The 23560-nt window shown below is 36.5% G+C and overlaps 1 protein-coding gene across 1 annotated transcript in view; it reads right to left on the bottom strand.

Annotated features, from left to right (window-relative positions):
- LOC135608724 (3-hydroxyisobutyryl-CoA hydrolase 1-like) overlaps positions 1-23250 on the bottom strand; it is a 66758-nt gene extending 43508 nt beyond the window's left edge. Inside the window, exon 1 of the mRNA XM_065101759.1 lies at positions 23062-23250. Coding sequence (XP_064957831.1) covers positions 23062-23250 — 189 coding nt within the window. The remainder of the gene's footprint in view (positions 1-23061) is intronic.
- Between the last annotated feature and the right edge of the window lie 310 nt (positions 23251-23560).

Raw genomic sequence — 23560 nt, 5'->3', positions numbered from 1 at the left:
TTCTTTGATGACCAGGAAACAAGGGCATGTCCTAAAAATTGACATGATCCTGATGTGCTTTTTCTATCTAATCTACAGCCAGCAAAGTCAGCATCAGCATAAGCAATTAACTCAAAATTCTCTGATTTTGGGTACCATAATCCTAGATTTGTGGTACCATTAAGATATCTAAATATTCTTTTAACTGCTTTGAGATGAGATATCTTAGGGTTTGATTGAAATCTAGCACAAAGTCCTACACTGAACATGATGTCTGGTCTGGTTGCAGTGAGGTAAAGTAAACTTCCTATCATACCCCTGTAAGTTTTTTGATCAAAGCTTTCTCCACTTTCATCAGTTTCTAACTTAGTGGAGGTGCTCATAGGAGTGTTACTAGCCTTTGAGTTGTTCATATTAAACCTTTTTAATAAATTCATGGCATATTTAGTTTGACTAATAAAGATGCCATTGCTTAGTTGTTTGATTTGTAAACCTAAGAAGAATGTTAATTCTCCCATTAAGCTCATTTCGAATTCAAGACTCATAGTTTTAGCAAAAGATTCACACAGAGATTCATTTGTAGAGCCAAAGATGATATCATCAACATAAATCTGAACAATGAGAAAATTATTTTCAAAATTCTTGATAAACAATGTAGTATCAACCTTGCCTTTTATGAAATTATTTTCAATGAGAAAAGAACTAAGTCTCTCATACCAAGCCCTTGGGGCTTGTTTTAAATCATAAAGAGCTTTAGTTAATCTAAACACATGATTAGGGAGGCTATTATTTTCAAATCCAGGAGGTTGTTCAACATAAACTTCTTCAGAAATAAAACCATTTAGAAAAGCGCTTTTAACATCCATTTGAAATAACTTAAAATTATTACAACTAGCGTAGGCAAGGAGCATCCTTATGGCTTCCAATCGAGCCACAGGTGCGAAGGTTTCTTCGTAATCGATACCTTCTTCTTGGTTGAAACCTTTGGCCACTAATCTAGCCTTGTTTCTAACCACGATACCATTTTCATCTTGCTTGTTTCTAAAGACCCATTTAGTACCAATAACTAAATGGTCATTTGGCCTAGGAACAAGCGTCCACACCTCATTTCTCTCAAATTGATTCAATTCATCTTGCATTGCGATAATCCATGAATCATCTTTCATGGCTTCATCAACACATTTGGGTTCAATTTGGGAGAGAAAGGTGGCGTTGGCACAAAAATTTTTAAAAGAAGATCGTGTTTGAACCCCCTTTGATGTGTCTCCTAATATTAGCTCCTTAGGATGAGCATCTACATACTTCCAATCCTTGGGTAAGGATGTTTCGGAAGTGGATGCATCCAAGTTGCTAGTTGGAGAAGGGGTTTCATTTAAATTTAAGGAATCAAAATTAACATCATCATCAAGATCATTTTTCTTCGTTTCGGAAATCTCATTAAAAACAACATGAATGGATTCTTCAATAATTAAAGTTCTTTTATTGAAGATACGAAAAGCTTTAGAAACCGAAGAATAACCAAGAAAGATTCCTTCATCGGATTTAGCATCAAATTTTCCTAAGTTATCCTTTTCATTTAAGATAAAACACTTACACCCAAAGACTTTAAAATATGAAACATTGGGTTTTTTGTTATTCCATAACTCATAAGGAGTTTTGGTGAGTAAGGGTCTTACTAGTACTCTATTTAAAATATAACATGCAGTGTTTACGGCTTCGGCCCAAAAATATTTGGGTAGGCTATGTTCATTCAACATGGTTCTTGCCATTTCTTGTAAATTTCGATTTTTTCTTTCCACAACCCCATTTTGTTGAGGATTTCTTGGAGTAGAGAAGTTATGGTTGTATCCATTGAGTTCACAGAATTCTTGGAAGTCATGGTTTTGAAATTCTCCACCATGATCACTTCTAATTGACGAAATCATAGAACCCTTCTCATTTTGAACAAGTTTACAAAACTTGGTAAAGCATTTAAAGCATTCATTTTTCTGTCTTAAGAAGTAGGTCCATGTATATCTGCTATAGTCATCAACAATGACAAAGGCGTATTTGCTACCTCCTAGACTCGATGTGGAGATTGGTCCGAACAAGTCCATATGGATTAATTGTAAGGGCCTAGAGGTGCTTATTTGATTTTTAGATTTGAAGCTGCTCTTAATTTGTTTACCTAATTGGCAAGCATCACATACATTATCCTTGATGAACTTGATATGAGGAATTCCTCTTACAAGTTCTTTGGATGATATTTGAGTGATCAGTTTCATGCTAGCATGACCTAATCTTCTATGCCATATCCAAGCATCCTCATTTAAGGCAGAAAAACACATTTCATTACACAAATCATTGATGTCAATAGTGTATACGTTATTTTGTTTCAATGCAATCATAGATATATTTTTGTGTGGTTTTTCAATGATGCAAGCATTAGATTCAAATCTTATAATATATCCTTTATCACATAATTGACTAATGCTCAAGAGGTTATGTTTTAAACCATCAACTAGCAAAACATCTTCAATAGAGAAGTTGGATTTGTTACCTATGGTTCCTTTGCCAATGATTTTACCCTTGTTGTTGTCTCCGAAGGTGACATATCCTTCGTCTATGCTAGTGAGCTTAGAGAATTGAGATGGATCTCCGGTCATATGCCTTGAGCATCCACTATCAAGGTACCATCTCTTGCTCCTAGCTTGCGATGGTTTAGTTTTCTACAAGAAAGGATGATGTTTAGGTACCCATTTGCTTTTGGGTGCCTCATAAATAGATCTACATTTTCTATCATGTTGCATCGAGTTTATCATGGTTCCTTTAGGAACCCAAATCAGTTTGTTTGGACTTATTTTCTTGAATGGACAACAATGTGTCCTATGTCCAGATTTGCAACAAAAGTTGCACTTGGTTTGGTATTGAACATGTAAGATGGAGCCTTTTATAAAAGTCGTTGGATTTTGGTGAGGACTTCTCACAAATCCAATTCCGCTCCTTTTTGGAACGTGACCCTTGTTTGCAAGGATCATGTTCAACGACTTGCTACCAACCTCGAATTTCTTCAAGGTATCCTTGAGTAGCAGGTTTTCTTTTTGTAAAGTTTCTAAATCATGACATTTGATACATGAATTTAAACTATCATGATGTTCGACTTTTAACTTATCAAACTCACAAGTAAGACTATCATGCACCTTTTTCAGCAATTTATATTTTCTACTTATACTCTTGCATTCGTCAAATAAGTCATTGAAAGCATTTAATAATTCATCGAAAGATAAATCAGCATTTAATGAATCCGTTACCTCCTCTCCGATAGCCATTAAGGCGTAATGAGCAACTTGCTCGGTGTTGGACTCCTCTTCCTCAGATGCGCTTGAATCATCCCATGTTGCTTGGAGCGCCTTCTTCTTTGTTGTTCTTTTCTTGACTTGGGGACAGTCACTCTTGTAGTGTCCCGGCTTTTTGCATTCATAGCAGATTACTTGGTCCTTTTTGGGTTCAAGTTTATTTTTTGCATCATTCTTAAACTTGTTTCTTTTAAAGAACTTTTTAAACTTTCTTGTTAGAAGTGCCAAGTCATCATCACAGTCCTCATCACTTGAGTTTTCTCTCAAGTGGCATTCTGAAGTTTTGAGTGCCATATCCTTCCTGTTCTTTGGAAGGATGTCTTCTTGCTCTTCATGAGCTTTACAAGTCATTTCGTAGGTCATTAATGACCCGATTAGTTCTTCAAGAGGGAAATTTCGCAGATCTTTTGCCTCTTTAATAGCGGTGACTTTAGGATCCCAACTCTTAGGAAGGGATCTTAGTATCTTATTAACAAGCTCAAAATCCGAAAAGCTCTTTCCGAGTCCTTTTAGACCGTTGACGACATCCGTGAAACGGGTAAACATGTCGCCAATGGTTTCACTCGGTTTCATCCGAAAAAGTTCGAAGGAGTGTAACAGCAAATTGATTTTTGACTCTTTTACTCTACTTGTGCCCTCATGGGTCACTTCGAGTGTGTGCCAAATATCGAATGCAGTTTCACAAGTTGAAACACGGTTAAACTCGTTTTTATCAAGTGCACAAAATAAGGCATTCATAGCCTTTGCATTTAGAGCGAAAGCCTTCTTCTCCAAATCATTCCAATCGATCATTGGAAGAGAAGACTTTGAAAAACCGTTTTCAACAAGATTCCACAGTTCAAAATCCATAGAAATAAGAAAGATCCTCATTCGGGTCTTCCAGTAGGTGTAGTCCGTCCCATTAAACATGGGTGGACGTGTAATAGAATGGCCCTCTTGGTTTCCGGCGTAAGCCATCTCTCTTGGGTTTTAATCCTTTTGAGAGTTAACCGGGCTCTGATACCAATTGTTAGGATCGAGAGCACTAAGAGGGGGGGGGGTGAATTAGTGCAGCGGATATTTTTCAGCGATTAAAAAGCGAAGGCTGCGTTCATTCGACAAAGACTATTTTGATGCAAAAGCCGATTCTAGGATTACTTATGATTAAGTGCAGTTTACGTTTAAGCGCAGTTATCGTCTAAACGCAGTTAGCGTCTAAACTCAGATTGCGTCTAAGCGCAGTTTGCGTCTTAGCGCAGATTGCGTTTAAGCGCAGATTGCGTCTAAGCGCAGATTGCGTCTAAACGCAGATTGCGTCTAAGCGCAGATTGAGCAGAAGTATAAAGACAATGTGCTGCTGTTGTACAGCTCAAAAAGTAATCTGCAAAAAAACAGATTTACGTCTAAACGCAGATTTACGTCTAGACGCAGATTTACGTCTAAACGCAGATTTACGTCTTAAACGCAGATTTACGTCTAAACTTTGAAACTCGTTTGTATACTCATAGAAGGCAGTATGCAGTTGAAATCAAGACGTAAACGTGAACTGAGATCTGATGATTGTGCGAGGAAAGCCGATTTACGTCTAAATGCAGTTTTACGTCTAAATGTTGAAACTCGTTCGTAAAATTGCTGAGGACAGTTTGCAGTTATCAATAGAATCAAAATGTAAGTGTAAACTGCAAAGAAACTCATTCGTAAAAGCACGGAAGACGGTTCTGCAGAATCAAACGTAAACGTAAACTGTAATGTACGAAAACACGAATTTACGTCTGAATGCAGATTCGGAAGAACAGCACTTAGAACTTGTTCGTGAAAGCGCAGAGAGCAGTAGTAATGGAGGAGGTTTGCAGTAATGATAAAGTGCTCAAAAATAAACGCAAACCAGAGATTTAGAGTGGTTCGGTCAGCCTTGACCTACTCCACTTTTGGCTTCCTCCACCGACGAGGTTGCCGACGTCAACTAGGGGCCTTCCTTCAATAGGCGAAGGCCAAACTTCCCTTTTACAGTTTCTCTCCTTTTGACAGGCTTAGGAGACAACCTTTACAGACCTTTCTCTCCTCACTTTACAGCTGAAAACTTGAAGAACAGAAGGAGGAGACTTAAAGGCTTTACAACACTTTTGAGCTCCCAGAATCACAGAAAAGATCAAGATTTCGGTGTAGGTCTGTATCTTTTCAGTGCTGAATGGGTGGGAAATTTATAGGCCCCAACCCAATTCAAATTTGGAGCTCAAAACAATCAAATCCCGGAATTCTGGGATCAGGCGGTTGCACCTCTTGACTGGAGAGGTTGCACCGCCTGGCAGAGCTCGAAGACCGAGCTCAGGCGGTGCCACCTCTCTGCCAGGGAGGTTGCACCGCCCAGTCTTGCTCGAAGACTGAGCTCAGGCGGTGCCACCTCTCTGCCAGGGAGGTTGCACCGCCCAGTCTAGCTCGAAGACTGAGCTCAGGCGGTGCCACCTCCCGGCTGGGGAGGTTGCACCGCCCAGTCTCGCTGGAAGACACAGCCCAGGCGGTGCCACCTCCTGGCCTGGGCGGTTGCACCTCCTTGTGCAATCAGGGTCCGAATGGTTCATTCCATTCGGCCCAATTTCAGTCCTTCAGGGGCCCAATTGCCCCAAGATTAAGCCAATGGGATCACCTCCCATTTTCCAACTTAATCAGCGTGCTAACTACGATTAAATCTAAGACAATTTCTGCAGCTTTGCTTCGGTGCGTCAATCGCTCCTTCCGGCGAGTTTCCGGCGAACTTCCGTCGATCATCCGATGAACCCTCGGTGATGCTCCTGCGGACTTCGGGCAAACTCCTGGACTTTGCGATGATCCACTTGGCAAGTTCCGACGAGCTTCGCTTGGCAAGCTTCTGGACTTCTCGGATCTGTTCTCGCAGAACCTCCGACGACCGTCCGAACTTCCGTCGAACTCTCGAACTCCCAACGTGATCATGAACTTGACTCCGGCGCAACTCCTGCTGCTTGTCTAACTCTCATCGTAGTTAATCCTGCACACTTATCTCAACACATAGATTAGACAACAAATGACAATTGACTTCATCATCAAAATCCGAGATTCAACATCAACTTTGTCATGATTTAGAAATTAACATAAAGGGTCTTCCCTTCTTTTTGACAATGACTAAGGGGGAGATAGCTAGCTTGCACAATTCAAGAAGAAAGCAAAAATTGTACTTCTCAAAAGAGAATAAATTGCTATCTTGAACATCACCGAGAATTGCTAGCTTGAAATCTCAAGAAAATGTAAAAATATGCTATCGTGCCTATCTCAAGAAAAGCAAATATGCCAACTTGCAGATCTTTGAATTTGCTAGCTCGTATATTGTAAAACTTGCATATTTCAAGAAGCAAGAGTTGCTTTCTTGAATATCTCTAAATTGCTAGCTTGCATGTTCTAAAATGTTGTAACATTGCTAGCTTGCATGATGTAGAACTTGCTATCTTGAACATTACCAAAAGTGCTATCTTGTATGTTGTAAAACTTGCATATCTAAAACTTGATAGCTTGAATGTTCTAAGCATAATATAACACTTGCTAAATTTTCTAGCTTCAAAACTGCATGATGATAAAACTTGATATTATGTTTTTCATGCAATGAGTTAAACTTATATTCCAAACACAAGAATAGTTGGACTTATCCTTTTTGTTGATAACAAAGGGGGAGAAGTATGATGTTATGCATAAGTTTATGCATAAGTTCATGATGTGTTGTAAGTATTCATGATGATTATTGCAATGACTTGAATTCAGTTTGAATTCAAGGTTCTATGGCATATTGATAGGGGGAGTTTGTTTAAACTCCGGGAGTTAAGTTTAACTCCGTCATCAAGTGGTTATCATCATCAAAAAGGGGGAGATTATTGAATCTCGTATTTTGATGATGAAACTACTTGATATGTGTTTATATTTTAATATGTGTTTTGAGTGACGCAGGATGCTTTGATCAGGATGAGACAATTAAAGTAGAAAAAATCATGTTAGGCCGGAGGAACATGTCAGAAGATCGGACGTCGGACCGGTGGATCGGTCGACGTATTGATAGAAGGCTTCGGGTTGTGAACTTAGGCATCAGGCCAAGAAGAGTGGGTATTATGCCAAAGATATCGGAGTTGCGGAGTTAACTAGTCGAATGGGCAATAGGCCACAGGAGAGGATGATGCGCCGAAGAATCGGACGAAGCGTCGAGGGACCAATGACATGCCGGACAACTTGGTTAATTGCTTAGGATTAATTATCTTGATCAAAGTTTTATTTTACATATGCAGGATTAACTATGATGTAAGTAAGACATGTAGTAGAAGTTGCACCGGAGTCAAGACCATGATCACGTTGGGGGTTCGAGAGTTCGATGGAAGTCCGGACGGTCGTCGGAGGTTCTGTGGGAACAAATCCAAGAAGTCCAGGAGCTTGCCAAAGAAGCTCATCGGAACTCGCCAAGTGAATTGCCTCAAGTCCAGGAGTTTGCTAGAAGTCCACCGGAGCATCGCCGAAGGTTCATCGGATGTTCACTGGAAGTTCACCGGAAGCTCACCGGAAGAAGCAATTGATGCACTAGAGCAAGTTATAGTAAATGTCTTATAAAATATCGTAGTTAGCATGTAGATTAAGTTACGAATGGGAGGTGATCTCATTAACTTAATCTAGGGGCAATTGGGCCCTTGATAGACCCAAATTGGGCCGAATGGATCAACCCATTCAGACCAAAATTCTTGCTATGCGGTGGCACCGCCAGGGTCGGCGGTGGCACCGCCTAGGAGATGGTCTCCCAGGAAAGCTGGGCGGTGCAACCGCCCAGGTCAGGCGGTGGCATCTCTTGGGCTCAGTCTCCGAGTGAGACTGGGTAGTGCAACCGCCCTAGTCAGGCGGTTGTACCACCCTAGTTAGGAGGTAGTACCGTCAGGACCCCAAAAATCTGGGAAAAGATATTTTTGAGCTCCAAATTCAAACTTGTTTGGGGCCTATATATACCCCACCCTTTCCTGCATGAAAGGGCACCGAAAATCCAATCTTACTCTGTGATTTTTAGAGCTCAAAAGTATTGTAAAGGCTAGAAGTTCTCCTCCCTCTTTTCTTCTAAGTTTTGATCTTTCAAGAAGAGAAAAGTTTGTAAGGGTTGTCTCCTAAGCCCGTCAAAAGGATTGAAACTGTAAAAGGGTGGTTGGCATTCACCTATTGAAGGAAGGCCTCTAGTGGACGTCGGTGACCTCATCGGAGGAGAAAGCCAAAAGTGGATGTAGGTCAAGATTGACCGAACCACTCTAAATCTCGGTTTGCATTTACTTTCTATTCTCTATCTTAACTACAAACTGTCTCCATAGCGTTACTTTAACTGCACTTCACCTAATCTAAGTTAAAGCAACTTCCAAATCAACTTTCATACCGAAATCGCTTTTATCATACAAACATCGTATTTCGGTTTGCAATTACATTCTGTTCTCTATCTTAACTACAAACTGCCTCTATATCTTTACTTTAACTACATCTCGCTTGATCACAAGTTAAAGTGATTTCCGAATCGACTTTCTTATCGAAATCGTTTTTTTCATACGAACGTCGTTTTAAATCATCGAAAGTTTTCTGCTACACTAATTTACCCCCCCCCCCTCTTAGTGCTCTTGATCCTAACAATGGTGAACTTGAACTTTCAATGAAAATTTTAAAACAAGAATCAAAAATTAAAAATAAACTTAAAAAGAATAAAAATAATTCATCTACTTGCTTTGAATGCAAGAAGAACACAATGTGGGATGAATCGAGCTCCTCCGAAGATGAGGAGAAAATCAACAAAGGCGAGATGGTAAACTATGCCTTAACGGATTTTGACGTTGAAGTAATCAAAATGGCTTTAGTTTATTTTGAAATTACATAATGCTTTTCATGACTTATTTTTAATTTAGTTTAAGAAAATTAAAATTTTTTTGAATTGCATGTTTAATGAATATGCAAAAATAAAATTGGATCATGCTTACCTTTCTAATGATTTTAAAAATAATCATGAAAAATACATATTTTATGATAAACAAACAAAATGATTTTGATTGAAAATGCTTTAAGTTTGATGAAATAATGTAATGATTCATAATGATCATGCTTAATAAATTTCAAAATTATGCATGATGATTTTCAAGTAATTTATGGTTTATTGATCTTGATGGTTTTTATGACAAAATTTATTTTTCGAACCTAAACGATTAATGATATATATATATATATTTTTTGGCATAAAAAAGACAAAGGTATACTTGTATGAAACAAACGAAAAAGAGAAAAGCATTGTTCTTGAAAATTATTTTTCTTTATCTTATTGATTTTTATGAATCTCTTGAAAATGATTTTGATTTGACGATTTGAATTTGAGCGAGTTTTATTCAAATCATGATCTTGATCTCTTGAAATTATTTGAGATTTTTTTTGAATCAAGATCTCTTCTTTGTAGTCCTATGTTCCCTTTTACCATTTACTAAAGAGGATATCTATAAAACTAACCATGATCTTGATAATTATGTTTTGAAACTTTATGTAAATCAAGATTGTTCATCATGACTTCTTACATTTTAAGAAATTATTTATGAATTATATCTTTTGGTATTTAATTGGTCTTATCCTTCATGACATGATTTCTTTATATGTATGGCTTGTATGGCTTGAAATGTTTTAGAATGATGCATGCAACACTATAATTTTTCCCTTAGATAAAAATGCATGGAACACTATGATTTCTTGAAATAATGTGAAAATCAATAATTATCATTTTCTGAAATAATACTCTAGAATGATGATTTGGAATCATGCATGTAATGATGATTTTATATTTAATATATATGATGATTTGGTATTATACATGCAATACTTTAACTTATGATAATGATGCATGCAATGATGAAATATTCAAGATAAAATAATTGTTTTGGCATTAATGACTTGAATTTTCATCTATGCTATTTTCCTTTTTCATAATTTGAAAATTGATGTAAAGGGTCTTCCTTTCTTTTTGACAATGACAAAGGAGGAGCAAAACATGCTAGAAAGCAAATTAGCTAGCTTGCACAAGTTAAGAAAATGCAAAAAATTGCTTACTTTCTTGCACATCTAAAAAGAAGATGCAAACGTAACACTTGCCAAATTGTTTGCTTGCTTCATGTAAAACATTGTATCTTGCTAGCTTGCATGCTGTAAAGTAATGTAAAATTTTACTAGCTTGCACTTTGCAAAAGAAGCAAAAATGACACTTCTCAAAAGAGAAGAAAGAGCTTGTTGTCTTGAACATCACTAGCTTGCCTATCTCAAGAAGCAAAACTCGCAACTTGCACATTGCTAAAGGAAGCAAGAATGACTAGCTTGCACACTTCAATAAGAAAGCTATCTTGCATGATGAAAATTTTTTTTTGCTAGCCTACATGATGTAGAACTTGCTATCTTGAATATTATAAAGAAATGTTATCTTGCACATCGGAAAGAAAAGCAAATATGCCAACTTGCACATCTTTAAATTTGCTAGCTTGTATATTGTACTACATTGCATATCTACAACTTGAGAGCTTGAATGTTCGAAGTATGATGTAACAATTGCTAAATTTTCTAGCTTCAAATTGCATGATGATAAAACTTGATATTATGTTTTTCATGCAATGAGCTGAACTTATATTCCAAACACATGAATAGTTGGACATCTCCTTTTTGTTGAGGATAAAGGGGGAGAAGTATATTGATGTCATGTATGATTTGATCATGACATGTTGCTTGGATTTTTGAATCTAAGAGTTTCTATCAATATGACATAGTGATAGGGGGTGTTTGTTTAAACTCCGGGAGTTAAGATTAACTCCGTCATCGATTGGTTGTCATCATCAAAAAGGGGAAGATTGTTGAATCTCATATTTTGATGATAAACCAATCGATATGTGTTTATGTTTTAATCTACATTTTGAGTGCTGCAGGATGATTCGATCAGGATGAGACAATTAAAGCAGGAAAAATCATGTTGTGCTTGAGGAACACATATTAGAAGATTGGACGTCGGGCCGGAGGAATGGTCGACGTATCGATAGAAGGCTTCGGGCCGTGGATTCAGACATTGGGCCAAGAAAAGCAGATATTATGCCAAGGATATTGGAGTTGTGGAGTCAACTGGCCGATTGGGCAATAGGCCATAAGAGAGGACAATGCACCGAAGAAGAATCTGATGAAGCGTTGAGGGACCAATGACATGCCGGACAACTTGATTAATGCTTAGTATTAATTGTCTAGATCAAAGTATGTTTTACATGTGCCAGATTAACTACGATAGCAAGACATGAAACAAAATGAAGTCCCAAAGTCAAGGACGCGATTATGTTGGGAGTTCAAGAGTTCGTCGGAAGTCCGGACGTTCGTCGGAAGTTCTGGAGGAACCGACCGAGAAGTCTCGGAGCTTGCTAGAGAAGCTCATCGAAACTCGCCAAGAAGAGCATTGTGAAGTCTAAGAGCTTGCTGGGATTCCACCGGAACATTACCGAGAGATCGTCAAAAGTTCGCCGGAAGATCGTCGGAAGCTCGCTAGAAGAATAGACATAGGGACTTGTTTAGCTTAGCAAATATCTTAAGATTTCGTAGTTAGCACGTAATTGGGCTTGGATTTGAGCCAACCCAATTAGGAGCCAGCTAGGCCTATGTAAGAACTATGTTAGGCCTAATAAGAGGCCCAAACAATGCCCCAAGAAGTCTCACCATTGTGATATAATCTTCGAGACTGTGTCAGGCGATGGTACCGCTAGTCTGAGCAGTTGTACCGCCCCTGGCAGGGTGCCAAGTGGTGGTACCGCCAGTATGGGCGATGGTACTGCCCAACACTATCCCCCAGGCAGTGGTACCACCAAGCCTGGGTGGTGGTACTGCCCAGGGCAGTGTCAGCGTCAAACTGACACTAGGCGGTGGTACCGCCCAACGCAGGCGGTAGTACTGCCCGTGCCTAGGGAACCCGAGATGGGAAAGTTTTAGGCTCCAAGTTTGAATCAACTTGAAGCCTATAAATACCCCTCTAATCTCTAGTTAAAGCACACAAGCATAGAGAGATTAAAAGAGAGAAAACGCTATTGCGATTATAAGTGAATTCCCTCCTCTAAATCTAAATGTTAGATTTCTGTTTAGAGAGGAGAAGTGCTTGTAAGGGTTATCTCCTAAACCCGGTAAAAGGAGAAGAGGGGTGTAAAAGGTGATTGGCCTTCGCCTATTGAAGGAAGGCCTCTAGTGGACGCCGATGACCTCGTCAAAGGAGGAAGCCAAAAGTGGATGTAGATCAAGATTGACCGAACCACTCTAAAAATCTGGTTTGCTTTTTTATTATTGCTACTACCTTACTGCAAACCTCTTTAAATGCTTACTGCCTTCAATTCATAAACGAATGATTTCAAGTTATATTTCCGAGATTGGTTTTCAACGTAAACGGTTTTAGCACAACGAAGATTTTTGAAGACGTAATTTTTTCCACTGCACTAATTCACCCCCCCTCTTAGTGCTCTTGATCCTAACAGCGTATAACTAAAATTCAATCCTCATCCTACGGTCGGTCACTCACCATGCCCAATAATTGGAGGATCCTTTGCCATCGCTAGGGTTTGGAAAAATATGGTCTCAAATTTTGTGGTCTTTGAATTATTTTAATTTTTATTATGATTTTATATGAAGGATCCTCATTGATGACTCTGTACGAACGTTTTATCTTTTTGTAAAGTCATATTATAGCCTTAACTTCCTCTCACACTCTCACAAGGATATAGTCATAATTTAGTTTGATGGAACAATTGATTCATTAATTTTGTTAAGTCTGAATTATTGGTCCAAAATATTTAAATTTGCTCATCAAACTTTTACAAGTTAATTACTTCTCATGTGGGACCAAATTGAGTGTTATAATTTTTGTTCACATAAGCGTTCTCTCTAACTTAATGATTTGTCCTCATCAAGATCTAACATAGTTTAGAATTAGATCATAACATGGTGCTGCATCCTCTGACCCTATCTATAACTAGTCTTTTTCTACTTGAATTTCTCACTATTATGTTAGCATCGATACTAATTATCATGATTTGATCGAAAGAGATAAAATTGACTTGTTAATTTTGTTAAGTCTAAATTACTCATTCAAAATATAGTTAAGACACCCATCAAATCCTTAGCTATATGATTGCACAAACTGTCTTGACCTTCTCCCAAGGCATCTAAAAGATAAAGATGTAAGATATGGTGATGCAATGTTTAATTTCAAATCTTATTTAATATTCATCTAACAAGTTTATTGTAATTTTATTAATTGCTCCGGAGAGTTTATCAAAGCATGAATCATGAATACACGTAGCCACATCTAATCTTAACGATGACCAGTGTTTGATGTCTAAATAGTAGAACTCCCACAAACTGGGCAACTCTAGATGGGATAACTTCAAATGAAAATATGTACAACATTTAATACAAAAGAATTATCAAGTCTATATTTAATTTCCATAAAGGATCATTGGTTGCACTCAAAACATCACGTAGACATGTAAATAAAAATTTTAATAAATAATATGCTTTACCTACTATGAATCCTAAAACTTTTAATTCCTAATATAATCATATAAATATTTAGGACATGTGAATGTGATTTCACCTTTACAATCACAAAATTAACCTCAGGATTCGTCTCAAAGTCTTTAAGTTCCTTTGTTAACTGCAAAACCTATAAAAAGGAAGAGAAAAGAAAGGACAAGGACCTCAGATCAATAAAATGAGATCAAGATATCATAAAATAAATAGATGGCATGTAATTTATATTTGAATGATTTTAATTCATAGGTGCCAATTCAAGCTTGCTAGTTAAGTAAATCAGTGAAGTAAAACTAACAAATTAATTGCATTTTATTTAGTTTAAGTTTATCTGTTCTCTCTAAAAAAATAGTATAATAATGAATATATATTCTTTGCTCAGTCACAATTCATCTTAACATGTATATGGTGTTTGAATATTATAAGATAAATCAAGATATTGGGTTTACCCCTTTACAAATAGTGCACTAACATACAATATGAGGAAAGATGAGATAAAAGAGATTCAAAATCGGGGTTCGATAGATTGTAAGTTATTATACTTAACAAAAGTTTTTATTTTTCAAGTTTCTTTATTTTTCTCCTTTCTAGGTCTTCTCTATAATTTTTTGATGTCTACCACCACTCCAAAAAATCTTTCAATATGACATTAGAGCATTGTTAAATGTCCTATTAAAGAGAGAAACTATAGAGAGAAAATCAAATAGAAAGAAGGAGCAATCCCCAAGAGAGATGTGTGCACCAAGGAAGAAAGGGATGCTAGGGAGCACCTCAATTCAAGTTATAAAGGTCTTCCATTTTTATTTTCTCGTCTTCTATTTTGTGAGTTTGAAATCTAACATAGTATGGTTTAATTCTACCATTTAATCCTAAAGATACTGTTAGAGAGATCCTATTGGAGAGAGAAATAGGAGAAATAAAAAGGATTAATAGTGGGGGAAATTATAGAAAGAAAACCTAAAAGAGAGAACCTACTAGAGAGAAAACTAAATAGAGAAAAAAACCTCGGGATAGAAAATTATGGAGAGAGAAAATCAAGGTAAGAGAAAACAAACGAGAGAGATACTATTAGAAAGAGAAAAAAAAAAAGATCATGAAGAATTGATGATGACATTGACGAAGAGGAGATTTGATTTTGATGACAATCAAAGAAGGAGATAACAAGAATAAGAATATAATCAATAGATTATATTATAACAGTAGAAAGATTAACAAACTTTCTCATTATTATAGGAAGATTAACAAACTTTTTAATCTATCAGTACAAAAGAGAAAGATTGAAGGTACGGATAATGATTTCTATAAGTTATTTTAGATCTCATTATTACTTGATTTGATTAAAAAAGATTGCTAGAGATAAAAAAAAATATTATGTGAACTTATCTCAAAGTGGAATGTTTAAAAGAAATTATTTTCAATGGTTGTAAGGATATGAATGATGATAAAGATTAAATTATTCCCCAAAGAATAAAAGGAAGAGTTAATTTTTAATAAAATGAAGATAAAAGATCATAAATTATATCTCTTAAGTAATATTAGATAAAATTATTATTTCATGGATCTCTAGCTAAGATATGATAAGTAGCCTAATCATTCTTAGAAAAAATTATAAAACATATATATATTCTACTATACTATCTGAATGTAAATCAAAGTATCAATAGAAAAAAAAAGTCAAGCTTTTTAATCAGATGAAGTTAAAGAAGAGGCCTGATTAGGTATGATAGATTCCTCCAATTATATTAAGATTGAAGAAATTATATCATGCAAAAACAAGATTTAGGTTGTAATATCATTGACAGAGAAATTATAGTTGATGACATTGATTTTATTTTTAATTGGAAGTATAAAAGTATGTTTACCTGCCTATACAAAAAGAAATTTTACATAGTCCATCATTAGAGATTCAAAAGACGATAAAACTATTGACATTAAGAGTATTAATATTCAAGATTCAAATGTTATAAAGTGAGATAAAATTTTCATCATGAATGAGCTAAATATTTGTGCCGATGATTATGTAGATCAAATTGACTTTATATTTAAATATTGACTTAAAAAACCTAAAAGATTAGTTCAATAAATTTAATAAGATTGGTTTGACATAATAAAATTATTTAATTGATCAAGATAGATATGACTAATCCAGTATATGAATAACTATTATGGATTGTATCTCAAAATTCAGATAATTCAAAAGATGTTGCACAACATGACAACATGGAAGGAGATTGCAATAACCTTTTTTTTTTTTTTACAAAGTTTAATTTATGAGATAACGTTGAAATATTAACATGAACTTTATAAGTAGATAAGATTTCAGTTTAAGAGTTTTATCTAAAATATAAATCTTTATCATAGTTAATATAAAATTTTGGGTTTAGCCCTCTATAAATAGAGAGCTAATGCAATACTTTAGATATAATACGAGGAGAGATGATATAGAGCCAAAAAAGGATTCTAGATCTTGGGTCCAATAGATTGCAAGTTATTATGCTTAATAATACCTGCGCTTTTGTGAAAGTATTTTATCCAAAATATTCAAAATTGCATACTCAACATCATTAGTGTTTTTGTATTAGTATCTTCATATCTAGATGTGTGATTTTGAAATAAACTTGTATGGTAATTTAAGTTTGTCATATCTTATTGAATGCGAATGCTACACCTATAGTGTTAACAAGTTTCAAACCTTCTTAAATATCTCTTACTAAAAATCTTCATATGGAAAACCTTTTACTAGCCTTGCTCATTTAGATTTATAGTAAGGAATGCACATACCATTTGATACGAAAGAGCATTATATTTTTGAGGTCTGTTTAGTACGACCACCTTCACGCGTGAGTTCCCTTCCACCAAAACCTAATCATGCCATGTGAAACGACCATGTTAGTCTACTTGAAACATTTTAAATAAGAAAATTTAGCCAAATACTAACCATAATAAAAGAAATTATCTAAAAAAGTGATATTCGTATTCTTCTTCTTATCTGTATTTCTTATTGTTTTTGACATTACAATTGCTGAAAATAGTCGATGAGTGAGCATGACATGAATAAAATATTACCATTAAAATGTTATATTAGGAGTCTTCATAATGACCAGCTTATATCCAATATAGACATTTGATCAATGGTTGGTCAATCCACATATTAATAGAGTGCCTAGTTTTGGGAGCATCATGGTGCAATAAGACTTCTATGGTCAAGTCACTAGACAATGCAAGTCAAACATTAAATGAATCATATATGCAACGGATGTTGTTTTTTGACAAATTTTTATCTGTTATGGGATGATGTTGTTTATGAGAAAGTTTACATTTGCTAAAGAGAGAAGTGTTAGGGTAGCAATGAGGTTATATTTTTTACTTCGTTACATTAGCTCTGAGAGGAAAATTGTTCGGATGCCCAATCAGGTTTTACTATTGACAAATATCCCTTTTCTTAGATATAATACTCTTTGAAATAGACACCTATCTCTTGCCAATTACTGAAGTAAATAAAACTATGTAAGATTTCCTGATTAGCTAATACTTTATGTGCATTCTTGTGTAGGTTTTAGCTGTTCCCTACCCCATATATTTATTTCATTTGCTAAGTCTAGTTACTTGGAAGTTATCAAAGCTTTAATTCTCTTCTCATAGTTTAGCAAAGGTGGGGTTAAAATTGCAGGGTGAGAAGGACCGGTATTCAAATTTTCCAAAGGTGATAACAAACTTAATTTGTAAGGTCGATATAGGTTTTATTGTTATTGAGAAGGTTTTTAAACTGTACCTATAATTAAAGAACTAAAACATGCAGATCATGTTAATTCTTTAAAGAACTGTCAAAAGAACTATGGATAGAATATATAGTACAGTTAGAAAGATCAATAACAACAATAAAATCATAAATCCTAACTATTTAAGATCGCCTAGATGGATCTTTTACCCCATCAAGATATGTAAAAAATTATATATTTAATAAATTTTAGAATAATTAATTTTTTATTTATAATTTTTATTAAAATCTTTTTAGGTCATCCTCTAACTCTTCGTGCGTCACTAATATTAATCATTTCATTTTTTTTTACTATCACATTTGGAGGTCTCCTAACTATATACTTGTATTATCTTAAACGAGTTTATCTCACGTTATCCTCTGTCGAAACGATGTCTAGTTGTTCACGATTAAATAAATTTTTTTATCTTTTCTTATAATTCTATACACCCATCTCAATATTCTCATCTCGACCATATAAACATTTTATATATGTTATTTCTTAATAGTCCAATACTCATATCCATAAAGTATTATTAATCTCACAGCTACTTTATATATAATTTTTTTAATATCAAAAATATCCGATGATCGCACAAGACTCTTGACGTCCCTTATCATCTTAAAAGTATAATTAAAAAAATCAAATAATATAATTCAGATTGTTCAAGATAGTTTAGCATTTTGGAATACGTTCATATGTTTAGATTCTAAGTCAAAGGTATACAAAAATATTTGGGCAAGTGAATTCAGATACGAAGAAGGATATGCAACTCATACATGCATTTGTAACATTTGTGTGTATCTAGACGGGCATGCAGTTGGGTTCCATTTAGTGCCGTGAATAAAGAGATCCACGGTGGGTTTTCCTTGCAAGTTTTGAGATGAATCCCACAGCACTTATCGAAATGAAGCTGTGGAATGCTGCACATACCTGGTTATCGTTGTTATTACCGCCCGAAGCCATGTGGAGAACTTCTACTACGCAGGCATTTGTTGCAGCCGATGGCTCCATGTTTAAGAGCACGGAGAGGTGGTGGTGGTGTAGTTCTATTGTAGAGTCCATGATTGATCGTAAAAGTAAAAATGACGAGAATTACGTGTTGCAGACGAAGACAGCCGACCACCTGGGTCAAGTACTTGAGAGAAAATAATGACCATGACAATGAACCCTATACTACAACAGTGACTACGCTGCAGATAAGGCTTCCAAGGCTTTTTATAACCGCAGTTATAAATGTCTAATACTAACGGTTTCGATATCTATTGTCTTAGGTTATACTTTTGAATTATAATTTTTAAAAATCATAATAATATATGAATCAAAGACTATGTTTTTTGAAGAACCGTAATAAAAAAAATATCTTAGATTTAGAGGGGGATACGATCTGAACCATGGAGAAGTGTGCAATCTAAACCATAAGGATCACTTAACCGATCGATATTAAAATGGAAAATCAAACCTAAAATAGCGCTATTTCTTTTTTGTCTTTTTTGTACATCTTGAAAAAGTGAACCTCGACAATGTCACATTTATTTTTCATCATGGAGACTAACAGGACAGTCAATAGGAGAGGGTACAAATAATTGGTATCTTGATGAGATATAAACAATAGTAGTGGGTACAAATAGTTAGTACCTTATCGCTAACCCTATAGAACTCATGATTCGACCTATTTTCTTTTTGCTCGAAGGTCCCAAAGCTCTTTCCAATAAAGGGTGAAAGAAGCGATATTTTTTTGACTTGACTTGGGCCACCTGGAAGATTTATAATGCTACCTCAAGATTGAGCAGGTTAGATCCAGAGCATTAGTATCAACTAGCCAACGCTCTCTCTGAGTTCACTATCATCCTACAAATAAGTAAATGGTGGCTCGTGGAAGCCGGGCTTCGACCCATGCCTTGGGGTTAGTATTCGAGATTAAATTTCATGTGATTTTGCTCTTATAAGTTGATTATAGTATGTTCCTTTTGTCACATAGATATTTATCTTCGAGAAAATGTCTTCAAAGCCATTGAGGTGGAGCATAGGGGAAGGAAGCAAGTCATTCATCATCAACCTGCCTCATCCTACTCAAATTAAGTGACCACATGGGAGTAGAAGCAAGAGCGACCTCCCCTATAGGGTCGAGAGATTATTCCAATGCCACTAGTAGCTAATCGGGCACCATCATCTCTTGCCTAGTCTCAACTCGACAAGTGCCCAATGGGACTGTTGCCATGCTTATGCCAAAAAGGGGATGACGTAGCATCCTCCTCCTAACAGTTCGAGTCCTCCCAAGCTGGATGAGATTGGAAGGGTCATGATCACCAACAACCACCACAGAAATGGACACCCAACTTTGGTTAATGCCTTTACTATCTGCCCCATCTAGCGATATGAAAAATTCAGGGTGACATCATATTTATGTTAGAACCCTTGTAGATTTTAAGTTTGGAGTTGATCTTTTTGGGGATCGACCTCCTTGAAATTCTATAGGGGTTCCATCCTCCAAGTTGCTACTCAAAGGCTGCTAAGAAGATTCATCTATTGCTTGTCAAAAGAGAATGAATACATGACTATTTATAAGGCTTCTAAACCCTAGCTCCTAATAGGACTCTACTCAAGACTCCTACTTCTAACCAACTCCTAATAAGACTTCTATTATAAGAAGTAACCTCTCAACTAACCCTAACTCTAGCAGGCCTCTTCACCTCTTTAATAGGGGTCGACTAGGTAAGTTTTACATGAATGCCTCTTTCAATAAAATTCAATTAGGACTCTCATAGCTAGAGTCCTAACAGACCCACCCTCTTCAAATCAGCCTTGTCCTCGATACTAACTATCCATTAATTCTGGAAATTTAATCTTCAAATCGTCATAGTTCTCCCAAGTGGCATCTTCTACTAGTAGGTTCGCCCACTGTATTAGTACTTTAGTAGTGGGTCGTTGTCGTCGAATCATGATCCGTCGATCAATAATGACACTCGGTTGGGTCTAAAGTTCTCCTTGGGTAGCGATATTTGGTAGATGGCTTTGGGTTGTCTCGTTTTGTCCTAGCTTGAGCTTTAAATACGACACATAGAAGATTGGATAGATTCGGGAGCTAGCGGGTAAGTCTAATCTGTATGCTACCACTCCGATGTGCTTCAAACTTTAGTAAGGTCTATAGTATCGAGGTGAAAGCTTCATAGATGCTCTGGTCTGAATTGATGTTTGCTTATATAGTTGGAGTCGTAAGAAGACCCAATCTCCTACTGAAAATTCTCTTTTGCCTTTGTGTTGATCATATTATTGTTTCATCCTTGCTTGGGCTACAGTGAGATTATCTTTTAGTCACTTTAGCATTTTGTCTCTGTCCTGTAGTTCCCTGTCTACTTGTTCTACTTTAGAGGTGCCCAAAACATATTTTAGGATCATAGGGGATGGTCGACCATACATAGCCTTAGAGGGAGTATATTTTGTGGATGAATGATAAGTTGTATTATACCACCACTTAGTCCAGGGAAGCCATTTTGTCCACTCTTTTTGCCAGTCACTAGTGAAGCATCTGAGGTTTGCCTCCAAGTGCTTGTTCACCACTTCAGTCTGGCCGTCGGTTTGTGGGTGATATACCGTACTCATTTTTTATTTAGTACCTTGCATCTGAAATAACTCTATCCAAAATCTGCTTGTGAAGACCCTATCATTATCACTTACAATAGATCTCGGCATCCCATGTAATTTTACAATATTCTCTTTCCCCTTTTTGTTAATTATTTTATAATCATATCCAAGAAGCTTTGTTACCTATTTTTGATGCTCGGGGGAAGATATCTTCTGCTCCAAGAAATATTTTAGGCTTTTATGGCCAGTCTTAATTTGAAAGCATCGCCCGATCATGTACGGTCTCCATTTGGTCATCGCATGCACAATTGCGAGCATCTCATTGTCGTAAATAGTCATCTTGAGAAGGGAAGGAGGTAATGTCTTACTAGTATAAGCAAGGGAGCGGCCATCTTGCATTAGTATAGCACCAATTCTGACTCTGAAGGCATCGGCTTCAATAACAAAACTCTTGCCGAAGTCGGGTAGCACTAGTACGAATATTATCGTCATTGCGACTTTAAGTTCATCGACGATGGTGGTAGCTTTGTTCGACCATTGGAAAGCATCTTTTTTTATCAAGGAAGTAAAGGGTATACTGATATTTCCATAGTTTTTTGTGAACTTACGATAGTAGCCTGTTAAACCGAGAAAGCCGTGTAGCGATTTTATGTTCCTCGGGGTTAGCTAGTTCTGCATTACTTCTATTTTGGAGGGGTCCATCGCCACACCTTCCTCTGATATGATATGCCCAAGATATTCCACCTTCTGTTGAAGAAAGTTGTACTTCAATTTTTTGACCAAAAGAAAATGTTCTTGTAAAATCATCAAATCAAGTCATAAGTGCTGAAAATGACTTTCAAGAGAATGGCTGTAAATAAAGATATCATCGAAGAAAACCAACACAAACTTATGAAGATAATTCTAGAAAATATCATTCATAAGGCTCTGGAAGGTGGAGGGAGCATTGGTGAGACCAAAGGGCATTACCAAAAATTTGTAGTGGCTGTTGTGTGTTCGAAAGGAGGTTTTCGGTATGTCTTCTTCGTACACTTATATTTGATGATACTCGGATTGAAGGTCTAGTTTTATGAAGGCTCATGCTCCCTTGAATTCATCAATCAATTCATCTACTACTGGAATTGAATATTTGTCCTTGACGGTTATGCTATTGAGAGCTCGGTAATCAACGCACATTCACCATGTTTCGTCCTTCTTTCGTACGAGGAGCACTAGTGAAGAATAGGGGTTGCAACTTGGCTGAATAACTCCTATTTCGAGCATATCTTTTATAATCCTTTCTATTTCATACTTTTGGAGATGTAGATACTGATATGGACGAGTATTTACTAGAGGTTTGCCCGGAAGAATCGGTATACAATGATCATGCGGACGGGTAGGAGGTAGGTTGCTCGGTTCGTCAAATATATCTGAAAATTCAACAAACAAAGAAAGTAGGTTTGGATCTTCAAATTCTATTGGCTCTCCCTTAGTTTGCTGCTAAGTTATACCAAAAATCCACTGCATGCTTTGTGCAAAACTTTCTCTATTCATCGTGTGCAAATCGTTGTTATGTCGCCCCCACGTTTCCCATGCAATATCACATATTTCCCCTTATTATAAAATTTCATAATTAGTTTCATAAAATTTTAGGAAACATAATCTAATGTCATCAATTATTTGATGTCGAGCATGGCCTCATAATCATCAAGAGGGAGGAGGAAGAAATCTACAATTATCTCTTGATTCTGTAGCAATAGTTTCACCTGCTGGCACCTATGATCATACTTCAAAATTCATCCGTCGGTGACCTTAACATCAAACATACTGCAATTTTTGATAGGTAAGGTCATTTGGATAGCAACCTTGTTGTTTATAAAATTATTAGTGCTCTTGGTGTCAATAAGAATGGTGATAGGTTGTTGCTTCAGAAGTCCTCCCACTTTCATCATTTGCGGGTTCGCATAACCGGCAAGGGCATGCATCGTAATATCGACTGGCTGCTGTTCTTCATCTGTAACCTCTTCCTCATACTCCTGGACCTCCTCTTCCATGTCTTCAAGAGGTTCAATCAGTAGGAGGCAGCCCCTTTTGCAGCAATGATCGTGGTTCCACAGTTCGCGGCAATGCCAACAAAGACCCTTTGCTGATTGATTGGTCACGTAGTTCTTCTCTTGTCAATTTTTTTGATAGCGAAGGATGGCTGAGAGCAGAAGAAGGTTTATATGCCACAGGTCTAGAAGAAGTTCTCATCCTCCGAGCATCTTGGTTGAGCTGTTCTTCTTGTATTTGGGCGAAAGAAATCGTAACTGTCACGGTACGAGGCTTTTACTCCTTAACATCCCCTTTTATCTCTGTCTTGAG

Source organism: Musa acuminata, chromosome BXJ2-4 (genome assembly GCF_036884655.1).
Source record: "Musa acuminata AAA Group cultivar baxijiao chromosome BXJ2-4, Cavendish_Baxijiao_AAA, whole genome shotgun sequence".
Classification (NCBI taxonomy): Eukaryota; Viridiplantae; Streptophyta; class Magnoliopsida; order Zingiberales; family Musaceae; genus Musa; species Musa acuminata.
The sequence above is the reverse complement of the archived record's forward strand: the minus strand, read 5'-3'. Positions and strand labels throughout refer to the sequence as shown.